A 22,134-nucleotide genomic window follows, 5' to 3' on the forward strand; every position below is an offset into this window, starting at 1 on the left:
TTCATCCTCTCAAATAGATCCAAAAAGAAAACAGAAAACAATGTTTTTATCCTTGTGATGGGAACTTTTAGGATTTACTGTCTTAGCAACTTGCAAATAGACCATACAGCAGTGTTAACTGTAGTCACCGTGCTGTACATTAAATCCCCAGTCCTTATTATCTGAGAGTTTGTATCTTTTGACTACCTTCATCCAATTCCTCCACTCTGCTGATTTTTTTGAAAGCAAAATCTTAACCATAAAAGTCCTCCTATGGCTGGGCTCCTATATTTTGCTATTCAAAGACCATTGAAAAGGAGGTTTGTTCATTCAAAGTGGGCCTCTACCGTGTTTATAAACATGGCTTTGATCCTGTGCTACAGGGAGAGGTGGTGTAGGGCTGGGGTTCCCTGAGGGCACCGAGAATGGATGCGCTGTTAAGTGGGCCCGTCTAGGAACGGGGGGCGGGGGGGGGGGTGCAGGACGAAGGATGAGGACTTTCCCTCCTGGTGGGGAAGAGGAGCTCTATTGACGAGGCAGCAGTAACTGATGTGAACTCACAGTTTATTCTAAAGACTTAACTTTCCTGGATATGTATTTATTTCCCCAAAATGGCTTAAAAATTTTAAAAATATACTACAGCTTGACAAACAGTAAGATTTACCAAGACGGCTGAGACCTTTTCTATCTTGTGTTAAAGGGACCTTTGGTTGGTTCAAGAGAGACTCTTTGCCTATGATGTACCTTATTAGATGGATGACTGTGACGAGTAACCAATTCTGAAGTGTATATGCATGTGCGCTTTTTTTCTGTGAGTAAAGAAAAGCCTGTGTAGCTGCATGGGCTTTAGCTGCAGAATACTGGGACTGTGAATTAAGAAAAGTAAGGATGATTAGGGTTGACGAATCTGTCGTGTACCGAAATGAGGTTGGGTGTGCCTGATCACCCCTCCCTTTTCCCTGTGGTAGGAGGGCAGCTGTCCCTCTTACTTCTCTCCGTGCTTTGAGCCCACCCTTTCTTGCCTTCTCAGGAATCCTTCCTGATTTTTCTCCTGCCTCTCCGACTGTTCTTCTCTGTCTCCCTTGCAAGGTCATCTGCATCTGTCTGACTGTTAACTGTGAGTTTCCTGCCATTCCATCATCTTCTGTGATCGCATTCCAGTCCATACCTCTTCTTTATGCATAACCACCATGTGCACGTGACCCACAGGTTTAAATCTCCGGCCTAGACCTCTCCTCTGAGCTCCATACCACATATCTGACTACCGTCTTGCTTCTCCTTGTGCATAGATCAGAAGCACCTCAAAATCAACGTGCCCAAATCTGAACTCATCACCTCTTCCCCCAACTTGGTCTTCTTCCACTGTTGCATATCTCAATGTATAGGTGCTCCATTTGCCTGGGTAAGTAAGTTAGAAACCCAGGAGTTGTCTTTGATACCAACACCGGTCTTGCCCACTCCTGTTGCTAATTTATTTTCAGGTTCTCTTGGTTTTTACCTTTACGAGTCTGTCTACGTCTTTCATCTCCACCTTGATTCCCCTGGTCCTTTCCTGTGGCCTCCTGTCTGCTCTGTCTGTATCTACCCTTACTTCCCTCCAGTCTGTTTTCCATACTGCAGACAGAATGATTTTTGAACTTGTAAAGCTGATCTTGTCACACTTTGATTAAAAACCCTTCAGTACCATATGGCTGCTCTTAGGGTAGAGAAAAACTCTGCAACATGGCGGGCCCACAAGTCATCGTCTCCAATGTCTGGCCACCACCTACTCCTGTGCCATCTCCTGCTCCATTTGGATCACGTCTCATTTCAGCCCCGTTGTTCAGTTTCCTGAATACATGCAGCTAATTGTGCCACAGGGCCTTTGCACATGGTATTTCCTTTGCCTGGAATGGTCTTTCTCCCTACTCTACCCTACCTCCCAACCTGCTAGCTGTCTGCCTGAAACGTCAGATCACAGTTGAGTTGTCAGTTCCTCAGGAAACTTTTCCTGGTAGCCTCACCAAGCCAAATGTCCAGCGCTCGTGGGACCATAGATCTCTTACATGAAATCTGTTTCAAGTTGCAACTTTACATTTCTTTGTGAGATTATTTAGGTGCTTCTATTTCTCCCACTCACTCGTGAGGTTCCTAAAAGCAGAGACTATGTCTATTTTCATTCTTCAATGTAATTCAGCTTCTAGCACAGTTTCAGGCAGATAGTGGGTACCAAGAAAATACTTCTTGAATGGATGAACGAGAAAGAAAGAAAAAGAAAAGTTTATCAACTGCCTTCGTAAAATGAAGCTATTTTCATTTTTAGAGGAGTTAATGGAACTTCCAGTAGACCAGAACTTTAATTTAGAGATGATTAAGGGTGGACCCCCAGCAGCAGCAACCACAGAAGAGGCTTCAACGCCAAGGTAGACTCTTCCTTATACCCTGTTTTCTGGGAAGACCCTGCCAAGGTGTGAGTGATGGGGGCCGAGGGGAGGTGGGATAAAGCAGAGTCAACACTGGTACCCCAAAAGGATTCCAGTGTTTACAACCTGATGCTAGCTTGGTAGAAAAGACTTTCTCTTGTTAGACTCTGGCTAAGGTTGGAAGCCAAAGAGACATCGTAACGGTAAATCCTGGAAGCCTCTGGCTTCCTTTACTGCAAAGGGAACGTGAAAGAGTGTTCTCTTTAAGCCTGGGGTAGACTGCAGCCTGTGTGTGTCTGAGTTATGGGGAGCCAGGGAGTGCAACAGAGACTGTTTACTCTCTGCCCTTCTGGAATTTCCTCTGGTTCCGTTCCTCTGTGCACCAGTGTTTCACAGCTGTGTGTAGAATGAACACTGATCTGTTAATGAATGCCCTGCTTATTTTCACTTTCTTTTGATGGGCCTATGGGATTGAGGGCAGAGGGAGCCAGGAAGAAGGTCTGTTTGTTCCACCGAGCGGCTCTGTTAAGGCCAAATCAGTCACATCTTCATTGGGCTTCCGAGACTCTTGACCTAAGAATACTTGGTCTCCCTCATAAGTATCCTACTTTTGTGTCCTGTTTTATTTTTCTCAAATTTCCAGGTAAATCCTTACATTTGTATTTTGAGTTGGGAAGCAAAAGAAAACAAAAGATTTTTCCTTTTAAAAGATGAAAGTGTGCACATGCACATACATCTTTGTGGTGTGGGAGCAGGGAGGGACAGTGATGATAGAAGATGCTAAAATAGAAAGTTCCTTTGTATACTACAGTGAAACTGTCCAAGGAGGACTTCTGGGTTTCACAATTGAATTGCATTGTAGTGGCCGAGTTTGGCAGTTCTGGTTTTCGTAGTTTCTTCTTTTGTTGGAATATGGAAGGCAATTTCCATGCGCTATTTATCTATACTGATTAGTACCATGAGCAAAAAGCATATTCAAAAGTCCAAGTCAAGAAAGGGAAAAAGTAACTCTTAGAAAAATATTACTCATCCTTGTTGCACATAACAACTCTTCTTCCCAGTAGGAAATTATTAACTGAAGCCACTTGCAAATCTGAAGCTTTGAAGTAAGGAAAAACAAGAGGAGGAGTTATTCCCTAAGCAGCTTGATTGTGTATTTTCTGCCTTTTTGTATTTCAAACTGTAGGCATAATGTTGAATTCTTGCAAGTTTTTGAGTTAGTTTACAGTCACTGTTTGTGCCTTAGGTATGTTGGCTTGAAAAAAAACTACTATAGAAAATATCAAGCATACAAAAAAGTATAAAGAATAGTCCATGAATCCCTACGTGCCTGTCACCCAGCTCCACAGCCATCTACGAATGGCCATTTCTGTTTCATCTAACTTCCCAGCCGACCCTCCACTGGGTTATTTTTACATAAATCTCAGTCATATTTTATCTACAGCTATTTCCGCGTATATCTCTAAAAGATAAGGATTCTTAAAAACTATAACACCAATTTCTTTAAAAAAAAATTTTTTTTTTAATTTATTTATTTTTCCCCTAAAGCCCCAGGCGATAGTTGTATGTCATAGTTGCACATTCTTCTAGTTGCTGTATGTGGGACGCGGCCTCAGCATGGCTGGAGAAGCAGTGCGTCTGTGCGCGCCCGGGATCCGAACCCGGGCAGCCTGCATCGGAGCGCACACACTTAACCGCTAAGCCACGGGGCTGGCCCTTAATTTTTTAATTTATTTTTTATTTTTTGTGAGGAAGATCAGCCCTGAGCTAACATCCATGCCAATCCTTCTCTTTTTGCTGAGGAAGACTGGCCCTGGGCTAACATCTATTGCCAATCCTCCTCCTTTTTTCTTTTTCCCTTTTTTCTCCCCGAAGCCCCAGTAGATAGTTGTATGTCATAGTTGGACATCCTTCTAGTTGCTGTATGTGGGACGCCGCCTCAGCATGGCCTGACAAGCGGTACGTTGGTGCACGCCCGGGATCCAAACCCGGGCCGCCAGTAGCGGAGCGCATGCACCTAACTGCTAAGCCACGGGGCCGGCCCTATAACACCAATTTCATACTTAAAAAACTAAATGGTAATTATTTAATATCATCAAATATCCAGTCAGGTTTTATATTTCCCTGGTTGTCTTATAAAATTTTTTTTTCTACCATTGGTTTGTTTGAGTCAGGATCCAAACAAGATTGACATGTCTTCTAAGTCTCTTTTAACTGATAGGTTCTCCTTCCTCTTTTTACCCCTTACAATTTGTTGTTGAAGAAACTGGATGTTTTATCCTGTAGTTTCCCACATTGTGGGTTTTGCTGTTTTGTCCCTGAAGAGTGGTTTAACGTGTTCCTCTGTCTCTCTGTGTTTCCTGTAAACTCATAGGTAGATCTGATCTGGGTTCTTTCTTTTTACTTTTTGATGAGGTAGCATGTGCTTCCATCAGGAAGCACGTAATGTCTGCTCGTCTCTCTTAGTGTGCCAGCTTTGGAGGGGTTCTCCTGGCGCGGTCCTTGAGATTTTCCAAGTTCTTTGCCTGTGGATTCTAATATCCAGCCCTCCCGCTGTCTGTAGACCTCCATAAAGTAGCGTTACAAGGGCTGGGTAACCAGTGGGTGCTTAGAACAGAACAGAAGGGCACAGTCCCATAACCGAAGAAGTGCCTTTGCTGTTTGCCGAAGTTAGCACGAGCTCAGGACTGTGGCTTTCTCAGAGGAGCTAAAGTCTCTTGCTAGCGAAATATTTTCATTATATATGTTCCATTTGGTTGCAGTTGAGTCTGACTTCCTCCATCCATGCTCCAAGTTGGCGCTTTTTGTAGCCCCTGCCTATGATTTGCCCAGAGCTTTGATTCCAAGAAACTGGTGGCCCTGTGGGGCCCGGCTGGTGTGCTCGGTGGGGAGTCATGGGTCTTTCCTAACACATGCTGGGGGGAGGCCAAGATAAAGTCTCCCTTAGGCACTGTGTTCCCAGAAGACCCTGCCGTCACCGTCGCCCAAGCCACCACGTGCTCCCGCCCGGAATATTGCAGTGACCTCCTGTCTGGTCTTGTCTGCTTCAGCCCCTGCTCCTCCTGTGGCCAGAGTGATTGCGCTACAACAGGGGTTGTGTCTCTTCCTCGCTCAAAACCCTCTAATGGCTCCCAGTCTCACCGAGAGTAAACGCCAGAGATCTTGTAAGAGCTCCAAGACGTCCCTTGCAGCCTCCGGTTACCTGCTGCCCTCGTCTCCTGCTCCTCTCTTCCGTCATCCACTCCAGTCACATCGGCCTCCCTGCCGTTCCTCAGACATGCTAGGCATGCTCCCACCTGGGGCCTCTGTGCTTCCTTTTCTCTCTGCCTAGAATATTCTTCCTCCAGATACCTACATGGCTCCCCTGCCCAGTCCTACTTTCAGTCTTTGCTCGATTTTCACCTTCCCAGTGAGACTTTCCCACCACCCCAGGACCTCCTCCCACCTCTGGCACTCTCCATCCCCTTTCCTCATTTCATTTTTCAGATTATGCAATTTACTTAAAAAAAATTGTTCATTGTCTGTTTCCCCCAGCTAGAAAATAAACACCCGGAAGCACAGAGTTTTGTGTTTTGTTCCTGTTGCATCTCAGTGACTAGACTAGTGAGTGCTCACTACACGTGTGAATTGCATGACCACAGACAGAGCAGGGCCAGATGAGGCTGAGAGTCGCTGGTGAGCTTCCCATGGTGAACCTGCCTAGTTATGGAAATCAACTTACTATACCCATTTTTCATCAGTTTCTTGAGTTTTGAGCAGTGCCTCAAAGGCAGTAGGAAGCCATGCTGGAAGAGAAAGGCCCTTTGTAGAGCTGTCAGTGTGCCTGTAGTGAACACCGAGGGCCCCAGAGGCGAGGGGGCTAACGCTGCTGTTTATAGCTGAGATTCCAGTATAGGTTTTCCAGCCACACTTACTCCTTTCAGCCTCTCCTGTATGCTCAAGTCTGTCACTCAGTTAGCTAATGGTTTCTTTAGTCCCATTATGCATTGTAGGGCTCCCCTGGCTCAGGTATTTTTTAAAGAGAATAATGGGGTGTTCTGTTCTCAGAGGTTTAATTTTTTAATAGCCTCGCCAATTTAAAAAAACTTTTTCCAGCTTTTTATCATTTTCAAAATTTTCAAACATACAAAAGAATTGAAAGGGTAACACAATGAACACTTAAATGCCCTCCACCTAGATTCAACACTTGGTAACATTTCTCTGCATTTGTTTTATCTATATGTGTGAGCCTGTGGGTGTGTGCATTTTTTTTGCTGAACCATTTTGAGGTAAATTGCAGATATCATAACTCCTAAAAACTTCAGCCTATCCTCCTGTAAAACCATTTGAGAATAAATGCAGATATCCTCATAATCTTCTCTCGCATCTCCCAAGAATGAGAACATTCTTGTATGAAACCATGGTACTGTTAAAGAGCCTAAGAAAATCAACAATAATTTCAGACATCATCTGATATCCAGTCTGGATGCAAATTTCTCCAGTTGTCCCAAGAATATTTTTTTCAAACGAAGATTTAGTCAAAATTCACGTGTGGGATCCCCGTGGCTTAGCGTTTAAGTGCGTGCGCTGTGCTGCTGGCGGCCCGGGTTTGGATCCCGGACGTGCACTGACGCACCACTTCACTGGCCATGCTGAGGCCGCGTCCCACATACAGCAACTAGAAGGAGGTGCAGCTATGACATACAACTATCTACTGGGGCTTTGGGGGAAAATAAAAAAAAAAAAAAAAAAAAAAAATTCACGCATGGGGGCCAGCCCGTTGGCATAGTGGTTGGGTTTGCCTGCTCCTCTTTGGTGGCCCAGGGTTTGTGGGTTCAGATCCCAGGCATGGACCTACACACCACTCATCAAGCCATGCTATGGCGTCCCACATAGAAAATAGAGGAAGATTGGCACAGATAGCTCAGGGCTAATTTTCCTCAAGCCAAAAGAGGAAGATTGGCAGCAGATGTTAGCTCAGGGCCAATCTTCCTTACCAAAAAAAAAAAAAATTTACGCATGGCATTTAGAGATTATGTTTCTTTAAATCCAGAATAGTCTCCTTCCTGCCCACTTTTTAAAAAACAAGAAATGTCTTTAATGATATTGACTTTTTGAAGAGTCTGAGACCATTACCATATAGATGTCACATATTCTGGATTTGTCTGATTATTTCATCATGGTATTATTGAATTTGTTTCTCTATCCCTTATTTCATGTACACTGGGAAGGACATTTAGAGGCTTGATTGGATTCAATTTGAATGCTTTTAGTGAGAAAACTTTAAAAGTGATGTTGTATACTTCATACTATATCACATCAGGAACCATTTGGGTGTCATGCTCTTAGCAATGCTCAGTTTGATTACTTTGTTATGTTATGATGGCGATGGCCAGGGGGCTTTCTGACTCTCTTTCTTGTTAGTAAATAGAACAGTGGAGGGTTATGTTCTCAAAAGTTTCATTTAAAATAAAAAGACCTTCCACCTCCATGGCTCTTTTTGAAGGTAAGTGTATCTTAGGGTTGCAAAGTAACTTCTGAGCCTACAAGTATATAATGATTCTGCTGGACACAATTAGTGGGCAAACTAGACAGAAGGGCTAAGTTGGAGCCTGGAGATGAGACTATGGAGAGAAAAATTCAGGTTATGCCTCTGGCTTCTGTTGGAGGACCATGGCAGTGTGACTGTCAGGAGGTTGAAATTAGCAGTGAGAGGCCTTGGGTTCTACCTTCCTGTTGAACATCGTCATCTCTTCATGAAGGAGGGAAAAACCTGCCCACACTCCACTTGTAAAATGACAGCCTTTGAGATATCAAGAAAGGAATCAAGGAGCCCTTCTAGAATGCTGATCCTAGCACATTTCCAACGGTGCTGTACTGAATCCAAAAGACTGAGCACCTTTAGGAAGGTCCTAGAAACAAGACAAGAAGATCATTCGTCCTTGTGATGTGTATGTGGCTTCTCTTGGAAGATTTTGTGGAGTTTCTTGCCGCAACCTGAAAATGCTCGGAAAGGTCAAGAGAAGAGGGACTATACGCTGAACAAGTTAGATCAAGAGAAATCGAGACTCTTCAGTCTAAAAACAGGAACGTCAACAGGGAGATAATGAAAATGACAGCCTCTTAGGAGCTCACTAGGTGCCATTTAATTCTGGAAAGTGTGCTCTTATTGCTGCTGTTTGCAGGTGGGGGACCAATGCTCAGGTTAAGTAATTTGCATCATGCTGCACAGATACTGGGTAGCAGAACTGAGATTTGAACCCAGTCTGTCTGACTGGTACCCACCTCTGTGCTGTACTGCCTGCTAGGGACTTACACACTGGATCTCAGCCTGACAGAGTAGGGAGATACTCCTTGACTTTTTTTTTAAACAGTAATAAACATTTGTTATCTCATAGTTTCAGTGGGTCAGGATTTGGGAGCTGCTTAGCTGGGCAGTCTGGCCTGGGATTTCTCATGAGGTTGCAATTGCTCAGCTGGCTGGGCTGCAGTCATCTGAAGGCTAGCCTGGGGCTGGAGGATCCACTTCCAAGGTGGCTCATTTGCACGGCTGGCAAGTGGTGCTGGTGGTCAAAAGGCCTCTGTTCTTTTCGCCACCCCTGGCCTTTTGAAGGAACTAGTTTTCAGATTACAAGTATTATTTTATAGAAATATTTAGAACTCTCCCAGCCCCTCAGTGAAACTGACTCAAAATAGCAACACACTCAGAAGAATTTGGAGAGATCCGTTACAGGGAAGAGAGATTAAGGGAAGGTTTAAGAAAATTCGAAAACCTGAAGGGTAACTGATTTCTACCTTATTATAATAGATTCTCAATTGATTCAGACTTTCTTTTGCTAAAATTTTAAAGGACTATTTATGTTTTTTTGAGAGATTTGGGACAGGCTTTTTTGGTGTGGGGTAGGGGTTGTCTCTAGGAAGTGTTCATAGAGATATTTATACATACCCTGCCTTGTTCTAGAAAACCAGTGAGATAGCTTATATTTAATACAGTAGCAATTAAGAGATAAAATGACGTGGCGGTTTGGCAGGGGTGGAAAGGGAGGTTGGAGTATGTGGCACATTCCTGGTCTGGCTTTGTAAGATGTGGGGAGGCCTGGAAGGACTGCATACCCTTTGGAAATCCTCATAAAAGCTGGTTTTCTCTTGGTAATTATCAAATGGCCCTGAACTGGAGGTTGTAGCTCCTGACCAGTAGCTGAGCTTCTCAGTATGGCCCAGCTTGGTGGTGGGGTTGGGGGTGTGTGTGCAGTACGTACCAGCCTGCCTCTGGTTTGTGCTTCTGCCTCTCGTCAGTGTGTTCTGTTTTTCCACCGTGGTTTCCCGACTCTTCTGTTTGCCCACAGGGCTGACTTTGCTTAATATTCTGGGGCAGGGTAACTCTGAGCTTCCTTCTCACCTCAGTCGTAGAGCCAGGTGTTGACTGGTCTCTCCTTACGGGACAACCCAGGGCCATGTGACTGTGGGGCTGACTTGCCCGTGTTGAACTTTTATTGCTTTAATATTTTTTCCTTGTTTCAAAGTGAAAAATTTTCAGGATTGAAAATGAAAAAAAACAGAACAAAACACTTTTTAACACAAATAAGAAAAGAATAACCCCCTGCATTCCCTTATCTAGAGATGCCCCCTGGTGACATGTCCTTAGGGTCTCCTGACCTGTTCTTTTTGCCGCCATTCTTTGTATGGGGAGGGTGCATGCTGCTTGTAACTACTTTCTTCCTCTGTATGCCATCAATATCTCTACTCCATTCTTATAGTCCTCAAGTATAAGCAAACATAGGTAATGTAGAAATTATATAGCTAACCTAGTGACATAAATGTTTAGAAGAGAAAGAGTACAGCCTTTCCCACCAGCCTAATACAACAATGACGACAATTAGACATGTTCCTTCCCATTCTTTTTTCCTTGCCACGAGACAAATTTGAAGATGCAGAAAAGTGCTGCCAAGAACGCCACAGTAGTTGACATGGGAGCTTATAACTTAGAGAATCTTAACTCGGGGTGCGTTTGCTTTAGTCCATCTGTGTTGCCTTTTGTATTCAACAGTGGAGAACACGCAGCTGACCCTGAACCTGCAGACAGAGAACAAAGGCGGTGTTGTCTCGGGCGGTGAGCTGACAATTTTCCTGGACGGGCCGACTGTTGATCTGGGAAGCGTGCCTAATGGCAGTGCCGTGACAGACGGTGAGTGCCGCCCTGCTCCCCAGGGCTGTGCCGGGACGGGGCGGGGCAGGGGTAGGAGGAGGTGCCCAGAGCTTGGCTCTCTACCAGGAATCTGGGTTTGGGTACCGCTCGGCCAGCCCTGGCCGATGGCTAGCTATCACTCTTCTTAGCATCCTGGATCAAAACCATGACAAGATTTTTTGAGGACTGCTTTCTGATAATGGACCAAAATAAATGTCAAGTCTTTGTAAGTGTGTTGTTGTTTGGTTTGAGAACAGAGAAAAACATCTTTTCATCCCATGTAGACTTTAGAAAATAAAGCATCTTTATTAAACGTCACTTGGGCCCATTTTTCTTCTTCCTGATACAGTTAAGCTTCCTGGGGAGGTTGAGGGTGGCTTTTATGAGATGGTATTAGTTGGGAAAGAGAACTGTATGTCTTAGAGATTCACACTTGCAAAATACAGACAGAAGCAGGGAAATTGGAGAGTGTCTCCCGCCCTGTGCTGAATGTGGGCATTTTGTTTCTTTTGATCTAGTCTGAAATTAGTCACCTTTGGATCTCGCAGGAAATTATTTCATGAAGTCTGAAGTCTGAAATGGGTTGGGTTTCTCCATAATTTTTCTCGTTAAATGTGATGTAACTCGGGTGCTCTCCAGGCCCCAAGCAGGCTTTTTGTAGCTTCGAGGGGGTGAAATTTGCATTCTAACTCCAGGGCAGTTGGGTAGAATCCCAGTGATTGGATGGGCCTCGATTGCTGAGAACCCTCCCTCAGCTGGGCTCAGTGGCACTTGGGTACTTGTGTACGTGGAGGAAAACATGCCTCACTCACTCATTCAGCACATACATCCATAACTGAGCACCTGGAATGTAGCAGATCTTGGACCAGGTGCCGGCCAGATGGCAGTGGGCAAAATTCATATGGTCTCTACTCCCTGGAGCTTGTAATCCACTTGGCAGGGGCAGAGGATGTTAGATGTCAAACGAGTAAATGCACAAATTATTATATAACTGTAATTGTGGCAAGAGCTATGAAGGAAAACTACTGGGTGGTATGAGATTCCTGTACTTTAGAGGGATCTCTTCTAAATTAAGGGGTTGGGAAGGTTTCTCTGAGGAAGGTGAGACCTGCCAGAGTATGAGGAGTTTAGACAGGCCAAGGTGGGGGTGTTGGGGTAAAGAGATGGCTGAGTAAGAGGTAGAAGGGTTGCCTGTGCATAGGCTCTGAGGTGGGAGTGAGCTTGGCCTGCCGTGGGAACAGAGGCGGCCAGCGGGGCTGGATCATAGGGAGCAGGAAGGAGAGTGATGGGAGGTGAGGCCGGAGAGGCAGGTCGGCTCAGATCACGCAGCCTCAAAAGCCTTGGTAAGGATTTTGAACCCTATCCTAAGGAGCAGGAAGCTGTTAAAGGGGTTTTAGTAGAAGAGTATCATGATTTGATTTGAATTGAATCTGATTTGGCTTTTTAAACAGCTCTCAGGTTGTGATATGGAGAAATGCTCCAATTCCTTGCCCCTACTTTGCGTGGTTAGCATCTGTTCTCTGTCTCACGTTGGTGTGGCTGAAGTTCATTTAATGTATACGGCAACGTGCTTGTAAGACCCTTAGACATTCTTGAAGGTCGTGGAGAAGAGCTGTTTTCCCAGGTTTGAGCCCCTCTGTTCCCTGGCCCCGATCAGATCTCACCTGGCTGTCCCTATTTCTTCTCATGCTGGTGGCTGCAGCGTGCTAGACTGTCCATATCCCACCGTGGAGGATAACTCTAAAGCACGGAGCAAGCTCTGTTCCTGTAGCCACATCTCAAACAAGGTCTGAGCTTCTCAATGTTTCTGTCTTTTCTTATGATGGATCCCCTTTCTAGGATCACAGCCGCCTGCGAGAGAACCCGGTGGGACAGCTGTTGCTCCAGAGAACCGGCACCAGCCCCCCAGCACAAACTGCTTTGGTGGGAGATCCCGGTAAGACCCCTCGTTGTGGATGAGGAGGAGCTGGGAAGATGCTTAGAGCTATTGAAAACACGTTGGGAACTGGCGAGGAAATTTCCAGAGAGCTTATAACTGACTTAGTATGTTAAGGAGGCTCAGAGAGGAGTACAAGACTCAGGATTCTTGGAAGGGTCAAGGGTTCCTTGACAAAGATTGGGACTGGCTAAGTTGGTTATTTGGATAAGAGGAACTGTTGAACAGAACTTGACTGCTTTATTTTTTATTAGAAAAATTTTTTTATTGATGTCATAATAGTTTATAACATTGTGAGATTCCAGTTGTACGTTCTTATTTGTCAGTCACCATATAAATGTATCCCCTCACTCCTTGTGCCCACCCCCCAACCCCCTTCCCCCTGGTAACCACCATACTGTTCTCTCTGTCCGTGTGTTAGTTTATCTTCCACATATTAGTGAGGTCATACAGTGTTTGTCTTTCTCTGTCTGGCTTATTTCACTTAACATAATATCCTACGTGTCCATCCATGTTGTTGCAAATGGGATGATTTTGTCTTTTTTATGGCTGAGTAGTATTCCATTGTATATATATATACCACATCTTCTTTATCCAATCATCTGTCAATGGACACTTGGCTTGCTTCCACTTCTTGGCTATAGTGAATAATGCACTGATGAACATAGGGGTGCATAAGCCTCTTTGGATTGTTGATTTCAAGTTCTTTGGATAAATACCCAGAAGTGGGATAGCTGGATCATAAGGTATTTCTATTTTAGCTGGATCATAAGGTATTTCTATTTTTAATTTTTTGAGGACTCTCCATACTGTTCTCCATAGAGGCTGCACCAATTTGCATTCCCACCAGCAGTGAATGAGGGTTCTCTTTTCTCCACATCCTCTCCAATATTTGTTATTTTTTGTCTTGCTGATTATAGCCATTCTCACGAGTATAAGATGATATCTTAGTCTAGTTTTGATTTGCATTTCCCTGATGATTAGTGATGTTGAACATCTTTTCATGTGCCTATTGGCCATCTGTATATCTTCCTTGGAAAAATGTCTCTTCATATCCTCTGCCCATTTTTTGATCAGGTCATTTGTTTTTTTGTTGTTGAGTTGTGTGAGTTCTTTTTATATTATGGAGATTAACCCCTTGTTGGATATATGATTTGCAAATATTTTCTCCCAGCTGGTGGGTTGTCTTTTCATTTTGATCCTGGTTTCTTTTGCCTTGCAGAAGCTGTTTAGTCTGATGAAGTCCCACTTGTTTATTTTTTCTTTGGTTTCCCTTATCCAAGTAGACATGGAATTCAAAAACATCCCTCTAAGACTGATGTCAAATAGTGTACTGCCTATATTTTCTTCTAGGAATTTTATAGTTTCAGGTCTCACCTTCAAGTCTTTGATCCATTTTAAGTTAAGTTTTGTGTATGGCGAAAGATAATGGTCTACTTTCATTCTTTTGCATGTGTCTGTCCAGTTTTCCCAGCACCATTTATTGAAGAGACTTTCCTTTCTCCATTCTATGTTCTTAGCTCCTTTGTTGACGATTAGCTGTCCGTAGATGTGTGGTTTTATTTCTGGGCTTTCAATTCTGTTCCATTGTTTTATATGTCTGTTTTTGTACCAGTACCATGCTGTTTTGATTATTATAGCTTTGTAGTATATTTTGAAGTCAGGGATTGTGATGCTTCTAGCTTTGTTCTTTTTTCTCAGGATTGCTTTAGCTATTCGGGGTCTTTTGTTCCCCCATATGAATTTTAGGATTCTTTGTTCTATTTCCATGAAGAATGTCATTGGGATTCTGATTGGAATTGCATTGAATCTGTAGATTGCTTTAGGTAGTATGGACATTTTAACTATGTTTAGTCTTCCAATCCATGTGCATCAGAACTTGACTGCTTTTTATACGTCAGGTGCAATGGCCACGGTTTCCTTCCAGGATACACACAGAAACCCTTAGAGCAGTGGTTCTTTGTATATGAAATTTTCTGTCTGTGCATTTCTATTTTTGGGGGTGATCCATGGTTACCTTTTGAGTGTTGGTTAGACCTTCTGCACTTAGCGTCTGAGTTATATTATACTTGTTCTACATATTACAATGACTTAATTTTAATTTTATACCTGTGTTAATAGTGCAGACTCATTTCTATGGCAACTGAATTCCCAGGCAGGAGGATTGCTTTAAGTGTATCAGAGAGATGGGGAGAGGGCATCGAGAATCTATATTTGTTGTTAATACAATGTACAAAATCCCCAGGCATTTTAAGGAAATTTTAAGGAAAAGAATCATATGAATGTAGTTTATAAATCTTTATTATCTGCAGAGAGTAGGTGAATAACTAGTAAAAATCTTCCCAAACAAATCCCAGGAAGTGGAGAATAATGCTTTGAGAAACAGAATATGATTTCAGCCAATACCCACAGCATCTTGAAAGATTCCCTCCAAGGACAGCTGTCAGCCTGTCCAGATTTGGTTGTTTTGCGGGTTTGTGAGTTTTCGGTGCCTGGCAGGTGTCAGAAGCAGAGAGGGTGGATGTTTTGATCTTTTGTCTATTGTGTCGTTAGATGCAGAGGTGCCATTTCTCTCTCTTCTTTTCTCCAAGCATCTGCAAAGGTGTTACCTCACACCCTGAAGACCAGTTGTGCTTCTCCATGATTTACAAGTTGGGATAAATTATTGAGTCTCACAGAGTAAGGACAGACGGAAAATCTTGTATCAATAGAGGCATGATAGGCACCCAGAACTAGAGAAAACAGAATCTCTTCAGTGGCGAGTAGCTGGCGGAGAGGACACCTCAGCATTTTACTCTCTGAGAATGATGCCTTCTTAGCTTTGGTGCCGGTAGCTGCCATCTTGGTCTTTTAGCTGACTTGGAAATTTTGTGTCAAACACAACTGATGTTGTTTAGTTTCGGTCTGGAAGGCAGATTTCAGCTTTTTTAATTTTATTTTTTTTACTGAGGAAGATTGGCCCTGAGCTAACATCTGTTGCCAATCTTCCTCTTTTTGCTTGAGGAAGATTGTCCCTGAATTAGCATCTGTGCCAGTCTTCCTCTGTTTTGTGTGTGGGTCACCACCACAGCATGGCCGCTGATGAGTGGTGTAGGTCCGTGCCCAGGAACTGAACCTGGGCCACCGAAGCGGAGTGTGCCAGACTTAACCACTGGGCCATGAGGCTGGCCCCAGAGTTCTTTTTTGTGTGTGTGTGTGTGTAAAGTGCCAGTTTTATATACAAATCAGTAAGTAAACTTTAAAATCTGCTTTGAAGCAATGAGGCTGACGTCTTCCAATGGCCTGTCATAAGTAACTGAAGGCTTAATCCCACTGGATCACAATCACTTGAGTTCCCACTCTGAGGCCAAGAGCTGTTAGGAGCCACGAAGCCATGTGCAGCTAGCCTGTTTGCCAAAGCCAAACACAGACAAGACCTTTCCTAAGAACTCGAGCTTCGTCTATGCTCTTGCTGTAGGCTCTTGACAAGTTTAGACTTAAGTTCTTGACCTATTTATTGCTCTCTGAAGTTCTGTAGTTGATAGACCTTGAAATTCATAAATCTCGATATCTCTTCTTTGTTGTCATTTGTGTTGAGGGTTGTTGACTGTTACAGCATCAGCTAGACGTCAACAGAAAATCAGATGCATTTTTGCCCATAACACGTGGTAAGACATTCAATGCTAGTTAATTATGGGTGGGCAAAGTGCCTTCCAGATAGTTTAAGTCATGTGGGAGTCCTCCCTGGTCTGCCTAACTACTGCAGCATTTTCCACATTGAGCATTTTCTCTGATTTGTCACACGCCTCTGCCATCTAAGTATTTATTATGTGTTCACATGGAACCTGCTGCCATTCAGCAGCAAACACTTTTGAAAGTATCACCCAAAGGCAGTATCTTCTGTGTCCCTAAGAACCCCTTTTCCCTGTTGCTGCTGCGTTTACGAAGGTCAGTGTGCACACGCAGGTGGTAGCAGGGTTGTCGACTGGATAAGAGTGCGCGGCTTGGCAATCAGAAGATGTAGATTGAATGCTGACCTGTTATTTATTTACTTGTCTGTGATATTGGACAAGTCACGAAACTTCTCGGTGCGTCAGTTTTATCACTTGCCTCACACGTTTGTTGTAGGAATTAACTGAAATGAGGTGTGTCAACCTGAGGGCCTTGCACAATGAGAGTGCTCAGTGAAGGTGGTGGGGGGTTTCTTTGCTCTGGAGACTGTCTGTTTCACCCCCTTCCCCACCCCCAAACCTGGGAAGTATGGCATTACTGATGCATTCGCATCTGTGAAACTTAATAGTTCACAGAGTAGTAGTTAGGAGGGTGAATCAAACCTTCAAGATTCAAGGACAATCCTCTGCTGTCCTTGGTTTCCTGGGGCAGAGAGAATGATGGGCTTCTGCCTGCTGCCTCCCAGACTAAATATTTAGCTTTCGCTGTCTGAAGGGTAGGTTTTTCTTGGACTTGGGTGCTGTTCACCATGATCAAAGGTGCTCTGACGTGCCCATGAAAGTGAGGATTGCAATGTCAAGGCAGCCTTTTCTTCTCCTTTCCCCTGCTTTCTTGCCATGGAACCGGAACCGTGTGAGAGTTTTTTCTTAAGGGTTCATCTACTTAAGTTCATCCAGCAGAGCTACCATTTGCTTGCTAAGCAAGGTCTCAAAGCTCCATCTCTTAGTGGGGTCTTGCCCAGTCTTTAAGAATAATTGGGTGAAACATGTCTAGTTGTTTTATCATCTGGTCTGCCACATGGAAGTCAGCATGGGATCACCATCAACAATTCATGGGCATAAATTATTTGCGGACACATGGTGTTAGTATGCAGTCAGTGGGTCCAGTTGAGTACAGAAAGAGTTAATATCATAAATTGTTGTATAGTCCTACAATGAAATATTGTCCCATAGTAAAAATGGGTGAAAGATAGTTACATCAATATGGTGGAATCTCAGAAACATAATGTTGGACAAGAGAAGCAGGTCACAGAAAAAAATATATAGTATGAAGTAATTTATATAAAGTTAAAAAATGTAAAACTAAACCATATATTTTTTATGGATACCTTCATGGGTAGTAAAACTATAAAAAATGGAAGGGATTAATTAACCCTGAATTGAGGAGAATGGTTATCATTGCAGGGACAGAGGAAAAGCACAAAGAAAGCTTGTATGTACCAGGACTGTTATTTCTTAGCCTGGGCAGTGGGTCCCTGGGTGTTCATTTTATTATTCTTTTTTAAATTGAATATGTATTTAATGTATTCTTTTGTTTACATGGTATATTTCATGATTAAAAAAAAGTGTCATCCACCAACTTAAGAAAACTGAACAGCAGTGGTATTAGGTTGGATAAATTATTGTCTGCTATTGAGGCCGACAGATTTCAGAACTTTTTCCAGGCTCAGTAATGAACGCTTGTTTCTATTCTGCCAAGTGTATCTATTTGGCGGGCCAGCCAGTGATTCTAAGTCGATGTTCCACATTGGCCTCATAAGTCGCACTCCTGTCACTTAGAAATCTCAGGCCCGAGAATTTATTTTGGGAGTTGAGGGAAGGGGTTCCAGATGAAAGCTGGTCACTGCCAGATAATGTGTCAGAATAGCACTAATCGTGGTGGCCTGAGAGGGCTAGACTAACACCATTTGGTATTTGATTGGAGTGGGGACAATGACGTGGTGTGCCCAGGATTCTGTCTGTCAGTGTGCCATCCTGCCCTGTGTCCTCAGCCAGCGTTCCTTATTCCAGATTAGTGAAGAGTGCCTGGGACATTATGGCGCCCCCTGGGAGTGTGTGCTAGTTGGCACAGGGAGTACCTACCACACCCTTTAATAGTCCCCCAGTGTTTATTTTGTTTTCTGGAATGAGGGCTGGCTTTGGGAACCGTGCCTAAGTCAATTCAGGTTTTGAAGATCTCATGTGTGCCTGGTATTGTGCACACATTGCACAGGCCTTGCCAGAAGCACGGCCTCTACTTTCCACAGTGAGTTCACGGTCCTCGTGATATACGAGATGTATATGAAACAGGCAAGTAAAACTGAGCGCTTTGGGAAGCTCAGAGGGAGAAGAAATCAGTGCGTGGAGAGGGAAAGACTGAGGAGAGAGTGGGGTGGGAGTTTGCAGAGAGACTGTTGTTAGTTGTCCAACGGTTCACTACAGTATCTTAGGGACTGACTAGTTGAGGGGGCTAACTAGTGAACTAGAGAAGCTAACAATAGGGTGTACGTGGAGGGAAAAAGAACCGAGCGGAGGGGATCCACGCTGGTCCTGGCAGCTCTCTTCAGAGTTACTGTTAGGTTAGAAATGGTTGTGAAATTCGAGACTGAAGAGTGGAAAGCCAGGATATCTGAGTTCCTCTGTGGTTTACTGATTCTTTGTCACCTGTGATTTTGTTTTTCTCCCCTCTCCAGCTATTACATGAAATCCGGGAGTTAAGGTGATATCAACTAATGGATGAAACCCTTAGGACTGTCTTTGAGCGATGCTGCTGCTCCAAGCACAGCCTTAAGATTTCTTCTGAGTTGAATAACTAGCTCCTCAGTCTAGAATCTCTGTAGATTTTCCATAGTCATACAGGGAAATGGTACCAGAAAAATGGAAGAATGCATTGAATTTGCTTTTAGGTTTATAAAGTTTTTTATTAATAGGCCTCAAAACTGTGAAAGGGATCTTGGTGAAGAAGCTGTATATAGGGGCTTAAACAGTTAATTTTCCTTTATTGTGTATGTATGTATTTAAGTTATTTTGTTTAAGAGTATATATGAGTGTGTGTGTGTGTGTGTGTGTGTGTGTGTGTGTGTGTGTGTGTGTGTGTATTTGGTGTGAAGGGCTGGAGGCCTTGAATTTGCCTGTGTCCCTCAGCAGTATTGGCCCATGTTGGTCAGAATCTGCATTTTACAAGCTCCCCCTGTGGTTCTTTTACATGCAAAAGTTTCAGAACCTCTTATGATAGAGTTTTCATCCACCCTTTTTTCCTCTTTCTGTTTTAGTCCTGCTTTGATGAAAACATATCAAATTTATTGACTCCCTTGCTTGGCATTAATGACCTCTGAAGATTTAAAAGAGCTATAATCTCGGAGGCTTACAAAGCCCCAAGGTCTCTGGTGAGCTCTAAATAGCTCATCAGCTGTGTCTGCAGACAGCCTGGCCCAGAAAGGAAAGAAAAATAAACTCACCCCGGAGTGAGGCTGCTGGGAACACTGCTGGGAGTCTTGGGAGGGCCAGGGGGATTGGGAAGCAAAGCTAACAAGGAAAGAGGGATGGGAGCTGAGTTTGGGCACTGGGCCATTCTCTCAGTCATTGTTGGCCACTGCCACCTCTCCATCAATTGAGATGACTAAAGGCTACTTGATTTGGAACTGTGGTTATTTGGAGATGTCACCTTGTCAGCATGAAACTGAATGAGCACCTTCACAGTTTCCATTCAGCGTTCCCACCCAACAACTCTTACTTGAAATCTGGCTATAGACTCATTACGATTGCTGGGGAAGAGAAAGGAGTAAGAAAAAGAATAAGTGTAATTCATTTATTCATTCACTGACAACTCAGACACAGTCCCTGCTCTCAAGAAGCTTGCAGGGCTCTCTTCTGAGCAGTTGGTGTATCTGGAATAGGATTGAGACTGTGGACAAGAGCCCCACTACATTCTCAAAGCCAGACATCAGAAAGTAATCATGGAGATTAATTACACATTCATTTATACATTAATTTATTAATTTTTCACTAATTAAATATATGCATTATACATTATTATACATTTATTGGTTCAGATTGAATTTCATAGGTTTTTATTGGGCTTTTCTCCTCTATGAGCCTAGAGAGGTGTGACGTGTACCAGAAAGCTAGTTAGGGATGTCTTATGAACTGGGAGAAAGTAAGGCAAAAATCTGCAATTGAAAGCAATATTCATTCCACAGATGTGAACGCCCATCTCTGAGCTATGTCGTGGTGATAAAAAGATGAAAAGTCATGGTCTCTGACATCAAGAACTGTGGCATCTAGTAGGAGACAGATACACAGGTGACAATTATCGTTCAGTACAAGGGACCCCATAGTGGTGGTGAGTACCCATACAAGAGGAGGATAGTGGAAAGTTTACCTAAATCCACCTGGGGGATCTGGGGAAAACCTCACACGTTTGAGCTGTACTTTGTAGGAGTTTGCAGAGCAGTGAAGTAGGGGTAAGGAAGTGACTCCAAGCAGAGGGAACAGCATCGGCAGAGGCAAGGGAGAATAAGAGAACTTGGCATATTTGAGAAAATGTTAGTCATTTGGTAATGTTGACATGTACGATATTCAGGATGATAGCTGTAGCAAACTATGGTTTGCAGGCCAAATCCAGGCTGCCACCTGTTTTTTTTTTTTTTTTTAGAGCAGTCTTGGATTCATAGCAAAACGAAGTGGAAGGTACAGAGATTTCCCATATATCCCCTGCTCCTACATACATACAGCCTCTGCTACTGTCAACATCCCACACTAGAGTGGTACATTTGTTACAACTGATGAACCTACATTGACACATCATTATCCCCCGAAGTCTATAGTTTACATTAGCATTCACTTGTGGTGGTGTACACTGTGGGTTTTGACAAATGTATAATGAATGACATGTATCCACTATTATAGTACCATACAGAGTAGTTTCACTGCCCTAAAAATCCTCTGTGCTTTGCCTGTTCATCCCTCCCTCCCTCCTAATTCCTGGCAACTGTCTCCATAGTTTTGCACTTTCTATAAATAGAATCATAAAGTTTGTAGCTCAGATTGGCTTCTTTTACTTGGTAATATACATTTAAGTTTCTTCCATGTCTTTTCATGGCTTGATAGCTCATTTGTTTTTAGTGCTGAATAATATTCCATTTTCTGGATGTACCACAGTTTATTATTTATCAGTTCACCTACTGAAGGGCATATTGGTTGCTTCCAAGTTTTGACAATTATGAATAAAGCTGCTATAAACATTAGTGTGCAGGTTTTTCTGTGGACATGTTTTCAACTCCTTTGGGTAAATATCAAGGAGAGCAATTGCTGGGTTGTATAGTAAGAGTATGTTTAGTTTTGTAAGAAATTGCCAAACTGTCTTCCAAAGTGGCTGTACCGTTTTGCATCCCCACCAGCAGTGAATGAGAGTTCCTGTTGCTCCACATCCTCACCAGCATTTGGTGTTGTCAGTGTTGCAGATTTTGGCCATTCTAAGAGGCACGTAGTGGTATCTCATTGCTGTTTTAATTTGTACTTCCTGATGACATATGATGTGGAGCATCTTTTCATATGCTTATTTGCCATCTGTATATCTTCTTTGGTGAGGTGTCCGTTCAGGTCTTTGCTCATTTTTTCATCAGGTTGTTCTTTTTCTTATTGTTGAGTTTTAAGAGTTCTTCATATATTTTGGATAACAATCCTTTATCAGATATAGCTTTTGCAAATATTTTCTCCCAATGGGTAGCTTTTCCTCTTATTCTCGTGACCACCTGTTTTTGTAAATAAAATTTTATTTGAATACAGCTGTACTCATTCATTGACATGTCATCTATGGCTACTTTCATGCTACAATGGCAGAGTTAAGTAGTTATGACAGAGACTATATGGTCTGTAAAGCCTAAAATATTCACTATCTGTCCATTTACACAAAGTTTGCTGATCTCTGCTGTAGGAGATGGTAAGAAGGTCAGACCAGTTCAC

General features: G+C 43.2%; 1 protein-coding gene across 1 annotated transcript in view; it reads left to right on the forward strand.

The window, feature by feature from the left end:
• Positions 1 to 22,134, forward strand: part of WWP2 (WW domain containing E3 ubiquitin protein ligase 2) — a 131,431-nt gene that overhangs the window by 39,803 nt on the left and 69,494 nt on the right. The window contains exons 5-6 of the mRNA XM_058528152.1: positions 10,408 to 10,545; positions 12,385 to 12,481. Of these exons, the coding sequence (XP_058384135.1) occupies positions 10,408 to 10,545; positions 12,385 to 12,481 (235 nt within the window). The remainder of the gene's footprint in view (positions 1 to 10,407; positions 10,546 to 12,384; positions 12,482 to 22,134) is intronic.

The sequence above is a fragment of the Diceros bicornis genome, chromosome 32, assembly GCF_020826845.1.
Source record: "Diceros bicornis minor isolate mBicDic1 chromosome 32, mDicBic1.mat.cur, whole genome shotgun sequence".
In the NCBI taxonomy this organism is placed as follows: domain Eukaryota; kingdom Metazoa; phylum Chordata; class Mammalia; order Perissodactyla; family Rhinocerotidae; genus Diceros; species Diceros bicornis.